The sequence below is a fragment of the Lolium rigidum genome, chromosome 3, assembly GCF_022539505.1.
Source record: "Lolium rigidum isolate FL_2022 chromosome 3, APGP_CSIRO_Lrig_0.1, whole genome shotgun sequence".
Lineage (NCBI taxonomy): Eukaryota > Viridiplantae > Streptophyta > Magnoliopsida > Poales > Poaceae > Lolium > Lolium rigidum.
The window spans coordinates 264,097,273-264,106,179 of NC_061510.1; the positions used below are offsets into that span (position 1 = coordinate 264,097,273).

General features: G+C 41.8%; 1 protein-coding gene across 1 annotated transcript; it reads left to right on the top strand.

Moving 5' to 3' along the window:
* Positions 1-214: 214 nt before the first annotated feature.
* On the top strand, positions 215-7,487 carry LOC124703392. Its single transcript, XM_047235607.1, has 9 exons — positions 215-385; positions 1,261-1,434; positions 2,155-2,560; positions 2,715-2,983; positions 3,832-3,900; positions 3,977-4,033; positions 5,785-5,837; positions 5,921-5,996; positions 6,117-7,487. Exons 1-9 carry the CDS (start codon positions 339-341, stop codon positions 7,186-7,188), a joined length of 2,223 nt encoding a protein of 740 aa, XP_047091563.1. The 5' UTR covers positions 215-338; the 3' UTR covers positions 7,189-7,487.
* The last annotated feature ends 1,420 nt before the right edge of the window (positions 7,488-8,907 follow it).

Consider the following 8,907-nt stretch of genomic DNA (forward strand, 5'->3'; position numbering starts at 1 on the left):
ATGCACACACACGCACAGACACGTCTCGTGCCTATCTACTGAAAACGGAAATTCAGAAAACTAGACTAGACTAACACTCACGACGAGATTACAAGCTTCTGATAACAGAATGTAGTTCCACGTCAGCAAAATACGACCTTCGTTAGTGCCGATACGAGAGCGGTGAGCCGAGTTTAGGTAGCCGGATGTATTTAGCCGCCCCAAATGTGTCGACCGGTCCGACCCGATCTCTTCTTCCTTCTTCTCTCAACGCTCTTCCCCTTTGCCTTCGGTTCCTCCTCCGGATTCTGTCCTTGCATCGCAGGGACCTGGCAGGGCTGTTCATCCGAGGGGAGGTGATGATGCTGCAGGAGTTCGTGCACAACGTCATCGCCGTCATCAAGGAGTAAGCAATCTCCCCCTCCCTTCCCCTGCCCTGCTCGATTTCGCAGGTGGCTATGCTATTTTTCGATGGAAGCTAGGGTTGGGGAAACCGGCGAGCTGGGGATGAGGCCGTGGCTGAAATTTCGGGTTATTTATTTGCACATTTCTTTCTTAATAGGTATTTCGAACCGTTTCGAATTATTCCGTGGAGATTCTGCAGCTTGTTGTTAGCCTTATGCGTTACAACTAGCTAGGGAGTACCTTAAAAGCATGGATAGTGGTTGGATTATGGTGGATAAGCATTGATTGCGATATTAAGGATTAGTTGATTTCTAGCCCTAAGACTGCAGATTATATTCTGGAAGCGCTGATGATATATGTACTACCTTCAGTCGGATTTAATCGATGGTATAGCTGAAAATGGACTCTTTATTGTGTGTAAAGTATTGAAAATACTGTATTGTGTACTAATAAATTCACATCCATACTTCAGTTACTGCTTTGTGGTGGGAATTGTAAATCACAAACTTCTTCTCATGAGCAAATGACACGCACAGTTCATATACTATTAGCATCTCCATGATAATGTTGGTGTTCTATTTTATTTCAGAACATTGAGTAGTAGGAGAGGCTCCTACATGTGGGCACTCCTGGTCTTTCTTATATCAATCTGTGTAGGGTGATTGCAGGAGCATAAATTAAGCTGGTTGCATAGCAATTTCTAAACAAATTTTCTTTAGCCTATGGCTTCATCTGAGATATCCGAACCATGGGAGTGTGAAGTTAAATTTTTGTTAGTTTGAGTTTTCATTTGCTTTATATGAGAATAGGAACAACTTCGTTTCATTAGAGTTGATCTTTGTCTTTTGCACTTACAGCTGATACTTCTTTGTTCAGGTCTGTGAAGACATTCACATATGAGACGTTGAATAACATTGCGAGGTTGATAAATGGAATATCAGCACTCTTATTGACGCTGATACCAGGAAAGGCCAACATTTTAGAAGGCGTCAGTGGCTGGGAACTTAGGCCAGCATTTCGCGGGCCACGTCTTCCCCGTTGGATGGAAAGGTGAACACAATTTCAGATTTTTTCTGTAGGCTTATGATACTATTTCAGTAATCATTCATGTCGTGCCATGTTTTTATGCTTTGGTTTTGGACACAAAAAGGCAGACATCCTAATTGTACGGGGTAATTTGGGTTTATACTTCCTGTTCATAGGTTAGGGATTCCGAGTATTTAAAACTGAGCAGGCAAAAGTTGACCAAATTCTAACATACTGTACAATCCCAAACTTTTGTCATAGCTTTTAGAACTTAGACATTCATGACTTGCTAATTTGCGATGTACTTTACAATGACATACTGTACAATCCCGAACTTTTGCCATTGCTTTTAGAGTTTAGACATTCATGACTTGCTAATCTGCGATGTATACAACTGTGACCGTTGAGATTCAGTCCTTCAGTGGCTGAAAGAATTGTTTTTGATAGAGTTTGTGTCACAACTCGCAAGTTCCCTTTGACACTTCTCTTCGGGTGCTGGAAGTTTTGATTAGAATTTTTCATAATATGTGAGTGGTACACTATGTGGGCCAGGTCGTTTTCGGTTGCATGAGTACTTGTCTCTCTAATCTTATGATTTACGTCATCAGTATTTCTTTACATGCTGCCTTTTATTAGTGTAGATTAAGTATGTATTCTTCTTTTTTGCTTGATAAACTGGTAATGCTATTTTACTATTTCTAAATTCTGTAAGCTCACTCGTTTGGTCTCAACTTCTTATATTAGTGGGGTCTCTTCATTTAATGAGTTCGTCCACGAACTTTCTGCCGATTCTGATTCTGAATCAGTTGCTGACTCTATCCCTGGGGATGATGACAATGAAGAATTTGTCTGCCCACCTTCTCCATTGTCCCAAAGTTCACGATTATCACGCACAAGCAGCTTTAGTAGACATGACCGTCGATTAAGAAGGTCTATCAAATATGGAGTTTCCTGGATTATTTGGCCTGTAAGATTCTTCCTTTCATTACTGTTCATCGTGTTCAATGCTGTCAAATATCGGATATCAAGGACATCTGCTAAAGCCCCTGAGAGCCCCCATCTATCAAGGAGCATATCTGCCAAAAAACCAATTCACATGAAGGATCAAGTCCTACAACGGACAACTGATAGGAGGCGTGGAGTTTTTGAGGTAGTATATTATAACAAGATGGAATCAATTATTATAGTTAGTTTATTTACTTACACCATACCATGACATGTCATTATTTGGAAGCTTTTGTGAAGAGATTGTTCAAAAGTTTATATATCTGTTTGGTATTCACTCCCTATTTTTTTTCTCTTAGGATGTCCATCTGGCAATTGAGATTTTCATTGAATCAATTTTTGATGTTGTTCATAAAGGAGCACATTATGTTCTTTCTCCTTCTGAGGTGTGGCAGAAGTTATTTTGCTGGATTCGTGGAAACAGGATTGGTCACAGTAGTTCAGTTGTTGATGTACCAACAGCTAACATTGGCAGTGATAATCCTGTTCCAACTGAAAGGAAGACCGTATACCGTCATGCATTGAACACAGATTCTCGGACATGTGAAGATGTTATAACTGAACTGGGGTAGAAACCTCTGATCCTTTCCATTTTTTTATTATGTTGAGTGTGGTTTGGTGAATACATCCCTAACAAGCTAAGACTTCTGATACTCCTACTTATTTACAGTTCAAGATTCTAAAAATTGTTTGTACATAAGCTCAACAAGACGAGTTTATTTATTTATTTCTGAATAAGTAGTTAAGCAGTTTTAAGGTGTTCAAGTTACTATTACTGTATTATATACTGGATGTTTGCTGGCTCCCTCCTCTCGAGGGCCAAATCATGCTTAAGTACATGCACGCAAATATGTTCTGCTTGCAGTTCAATTTTCCAGCATACATCGACCCCCTAAGAGAACACCCCAAAATCTAGTTTTAAGGGATCTGCTGGAGATGCTATCTTATTGGTGCTAAAACACAATGGTATCGTCTATTATATGTAGCCCTTTCTGTAGCATGGTTAGCTTAAATTATTAAAGTGGATGGCTTGTTGAAAACCTCAGCTAGGAATGATATGTTTATTAATCCATTAACATGGTTGGTTAATGATTCTTTGGTTCCCAGCCTAAGCTTGTCATACCTAAAGTTTGGTCTGCCACAACGGTTTAGGTGGTTGTTTGGTTGGTTGCCACAGTTGTGGCTTGCTGTACTTTACTCTTCAAATGACCCACATGTCACAAACTTAGATTTTGCCCAAGAGTTGCCACAAGTGTGGTGCTGCGTTTTTTAGCCAGTGTTTGCCTATGCTTAGTTGTAGCAAAGTTCAACCGAATGTGTGGACTGTTTACCTATCCAAATAGTAGCACAACTTCAGAAACTGATCTGACATTATTTTGTGCATCAATGATGGAACCATTATGCTCCCGTTTTCAGGTATCCTTTTGAGGCTATAAAGGTAGTAACTTCAGATGGATATGTCCTGCTGCTGGAGAGAATCCCCAGGTGAAAAAGTACCTAATTCTTTGCCCTTATATTTCCCAATGTTTGTGTAATGCGACTTGACACACATCATTTTTAGGCGTGATTCACGGAAGGTTGTGTTGTTACAACATGGAGTACTGGACTCGTCTATGGGGTGAGTCTCTACGAAATTACAAATTTATAATTCCTAATTTGACAATACTATTTAAGTTTCTTTGGATGTTTGGACCGTCCATCTGTGATTCTTGGTTGCTTTGCTAATTGATCCTTTATGATAATTTGGTTTCCTTCTTCTGTATTGCTATTTCTTTCCTTTGCATTAACATCATCAGCTCTAGTTCAAGGTCTCCCTTTTATCATTTGAACAGTTCATAGTTCAAATAAATTACAGTGTCCTCACAGTTAATGGGCTGATTATATAGTTTCTCCTTCATTTTGCAATAGTGACTAAAAGCGAACGGTACAAAGGCAGTTTTTTTTTACAGGTTATGTAGTTCAATCCAATTCTTTTGAGTAGCTGGAATGTTGTGATGGCCTTCAGTTTTATCTAAAAGATCGTCCGGGTTCCTTCATATAGCGTTTAGTTTCAAGCTCTGAGTGGTAGGAATGTTAGGGCTGCTGGAATCCTAACCGTATGAATTAGATAGCAGGGAATATTACAAGCTTTACCGGGAATACTCCATTCAAGTTGTTTGGTTGTGACAGAGAATACTAAATTAGAATCTATTAATGATATAAAGTTGCAAAGATTAATCTCTTATCTTCATGGGCTTATATAGACTATTACCAATGGAGGTAGAGATGATGCAAGCAGGATCCCGCCAAAGTCCCACTTCTAGTTCTTTCTGATTTCTAGTTCAAAATCACACCTTAAATGGTCGTAGTATTTCTTGTCCTTCAACAAAAATGGAGCTAGTATGTTGCATATTGAGGCAAGTAACATGTTCACAGAACATGCATGGTAATTGCAGACATTTTTATTTTTCGAAGTGAAAAAGCAAATTTAATCCAAAATCAGCTTGGCCTAAACTTCAGCTTTCCACCCTCCAAGTCCAATTTGAACAACCGGACCACTCTAGATCTGACCCACATCATTTGTGAATGGGGGGTGGCGTGCATGGTGGTGGCTTAAACACAGAAGGGAAGGGTGGAGGCATCTGCCAATGAAGTTGACCTAACCCTAGGGCGCATCGAGGAGAACACTCTGTGGCAGATTGACGCATCGCTGCTGTGGGCGGAGAAGAGCTCAGAGAAACAAAAAAGTTGGGAACCCACTTAACACATGATGACCTTGCATCTGCATGTTCAGGATTACCCGCGAATGGCCACAAATTAGCATTCACGTTGGCGTTCCAGCTGGCTGCACCAATCACGGGAATTATACCAGATTGTGTCATGGTTATCTAAATCTTCACAACATTCTTCTAACAGAAAGCCTTTACTGTTATGTTTTACGAGCACTTACAGGCCCCTTAGTGCAATTATGATTTGGGACCACTTACGGCACTTTACTGTCTTCTTGTCCATAGCCAACAATGTTACTTATCCGGTATTCTTTCATGCATAAATTCAATATTAAGCTCCAGGTTTTTAAAACTTTGTGAGTTCCTTAAAGCTAGATATCGATATTCTCAAGTTAATGCGTATTATTGTATCTGTAGTTTCAGTGCTCTTTCCTCGATTGTATAGTTCTTATAGCTGTGTAGTTTGTTCTTCAGAGTTCTACAAATTTCTGTTTATAGTTGATAGTTCTAGTATCAAATAGCTGCTGCAAGATAATGCATTTTTTGGGAGATAATGGTGTTTGTCGGTATAAACTTTCTTGACTTAACTTGAAGCTGCTTATCTCTTATACAATATCCATACCTGAGCCTCACATGTATTATCATGTCATTTCCCCTGCAGTTGGGTGTCGAATGGTGTTGTTGGGTCACCTGCATTTGCAGCTTATGATCAAGGTCAGTAATCAAGTTAGATATAATGTATCCCGCTGCTCAGAAACAAATGCCTAGGTTCTTCTCTCATTTTTGTTTCCATGTAGGTTATGATGTTTTCCTGGGGAATCTCCGTGGTTTGGTTTCAAGAGAGCATATAGATAAAAATCTTTCTTCCTCCAAGTAAGTGCTACTAGTTTATCTGATTCAGATCACAAGCAGACAGTATATCTAATGTGTATGCCAAATCAATTTGGTCACTGCACTTGCTCATGCCTGATGCTCTTTTTGAATTCATGTAAGATACTGGAAATATTCTATTAATGAGCATGGAACCAAAGATATGCCAGCAATAATCGAGGAAATTCACAAGATTAAAACTTCAGAACTTGGCAAAAGTGGGAATCTAGGTGGAGAGGAAACTGAAGATCAGAACTATAACATAAAAAATTCAGAGATACAGGCTTCACAGGATGATGTGACAGAAGATCAGCCTTATAAGCTTTGTGTTGTCTGCCACAGCCTGGGTGGTGCAGTTATGTTGATGTATGTGGTGACATCAAGGCTTGCACAGAAGCCCCACAGGTTGTCGAGACTGGTCTTGCTTTCTCCTGCTGGTTTTCATGAGGATTCGAATGTGGTGTTCAGTATGGTGGAGAAGATCATCCTGTTTGTTGGCCCAGTACTTGCTCCACTTGTACCTGGGCTGTACATACCAACTCGATTCTTCAGGATGCTTCTGAACAAATTAGCTAGAGATTTCCACAACTATCCAGCTTTGGGCGGTCTCGTCCAAACCCTTATGGGGTATGTTGTTGGCGGCGACAGTTCAAACTGGGTGGGGGTACTTGGGTTGCCTCACTACAATATGGATGACATGCCTGGTGTATCGTTTCATGTAGTACTTCACCTTGCACAGATAAAGAGGACGAAAAGATTCCAAATGTATGACTATGGAAGTGCTGCGGCAAACATGGAAGTGTATGGAACACCAAAACCGTTAGACCTGGGAGCTCACTACGGTCTCATTGACATCCCCATGGACTTGGTCGCTGGGCAAAGGGATAGAGTTATCTCACCAACAATGGTGAAGAAGCACTACAAGTTGATGCGGAGGGCTGGTGTAGAGGTCTCCTACAATGAATTCGAGTATGCTCATTTGGACTTCACATTCTCACACAGGGAGGAGCTGTTGTCCTATGTTATGTCCCGCCTACTCTTGGCAGCTGATGCCGGTAAAGGCCGCATCAAGCAGACCACTGTGCGACTTCGGAAGCCGAGGAGAGTTGAGTCAGAAATCGAGAACGACTCTGCCATGGAGTATGGAAGCATAGATGAAGGGATACCTGGTGGAACAAATGGGCATCGCGAGTGATATGTTACTTTCTAAGTAGCTGTTGTTGTACGTTAGGTTGTGCATAGGAGTATAGGACACGTCGGCCTCTGCATACTTCTACACCACATAGAAGAAGATCTGGGGATGGATAATGCACGGTTTTAAGGTTTCATGTTTGATGGGGATTAGTTTTTTTTATCCTTGTCGGAAACCAGACTGGTATATATGTATAGGTGCTGTTTATTTGCTGCCTGACGGGAACGCAGGAAGAAGCTTTTTCCGAGAGGAACACGGGAAGCTCTTGTGCTAAATTAAAGGAAAAGGAGATGTTTGTACTAGACGTACGTGTCCTTGTGTTTTTTCTGGTCCCCTGTATGTTTTGTGTTTCTGTTTGTACCCTGAAGAAATTATTAGAATTCGTATCCTTTTTCTTCAAGCGTTGTATTGAGTCATTGGGTGTTATTTTTGCGGGAATTAAGATATCTCTACTTCTCTACTAATATCTTGGATCTCTCCTGGACGATCTCCTGAAGACAACATGGATGTGGCGACCTTTGATAAAAGAACGACTGAGTTCTGCTAATGGTGTGGTGAGCAATCGGAGAAAGGTGAAGAGCGTAAGACTTGGCAACAAATTTGAAAATAATGTTTATAAGCGCCATCTGTCTAAACATCCAAATATCATCCGCCATGTGAACATCCAAATATCCTCCTCCATGTGAACCTTGGGAATGAGCCTAAGAATCCCGAAGTTTAAGAGAGTGATGTCAACTCTCCCAAGAGGGAAATTGTTGTCAATGTCCATGTCGAACGGCTTCGTGATGTGCTAAAATTTGGTGAAGAACACAACCGGCCTGCCATCCAGTCCCGGCGCCATATCCACCTTCATGTTGGAGAGGACTGCATCCATCTCCGCGTTTGTGAAGGATAACATTAGGCAATCGTTCTCCTCATCCGAAACACGCCCCACCGCACCTGAAGTCGAGGGAATGAGGGAAAACATCCCCCGCTCGCGAAAAGCCCCCATTAAAGCTCTGTAGAAGTCGTCGATGTGTGCCTCGAGCACCCCCTGGTCCATTGTGAGGCGCGAAATGGCATATTTCCTCCTCCTCCTGTCCGCGATTGCATGGAAGAAAGAGATTTTGGCATCTTCTTTGAGCAACCAGGTGAGACGACTCCGCTGCGGCAAGTATAACACCTCATCTTGGAAAGATGGATTAGTTGACCCTCGAGGCGGTAGCGCAACGCCCAACCCTCGTCTTCGAGGCCAACGGAGTCCGCCTGCAGGACTAGCACCCTCCTTACCTATGTTGGCTCACCACCCTTTGAGAAATTGCCTCAGGCCACTAGAGACCCAGTTTCCAAGGGTCAATGGGGTCACATCCCACTCCAATGTCGGTAGGACAACTTGTTCCATTTGAAAGTAACTAGGTCCACAAACTCTAGCCCTCTTCTCAAAGAACCCAGGGCTACGCTTCCAGAGATTTTAGCCTACAAGTACGGGGATTGATTGGGCTCAGTCGGTTTAAAACCTGACTACCGAACGGTGCATCTAGTGTTTCAACGTGTTATGTAGGCCTGTTCCAGAAATTTACACCACAAAACACTCGAGACCCCGCCTGCCGAACGAGGCCTAAAGCTCAGAATAAGGGGTGAGTGGTCCAAGCTAATGATAGTCTCCGCGACGAGCGAGCAGAGGGGGAACATCTCTTCGGCTTTTCATTCTAAATAGTTCTTATTTTAGATCTGCATATTTTT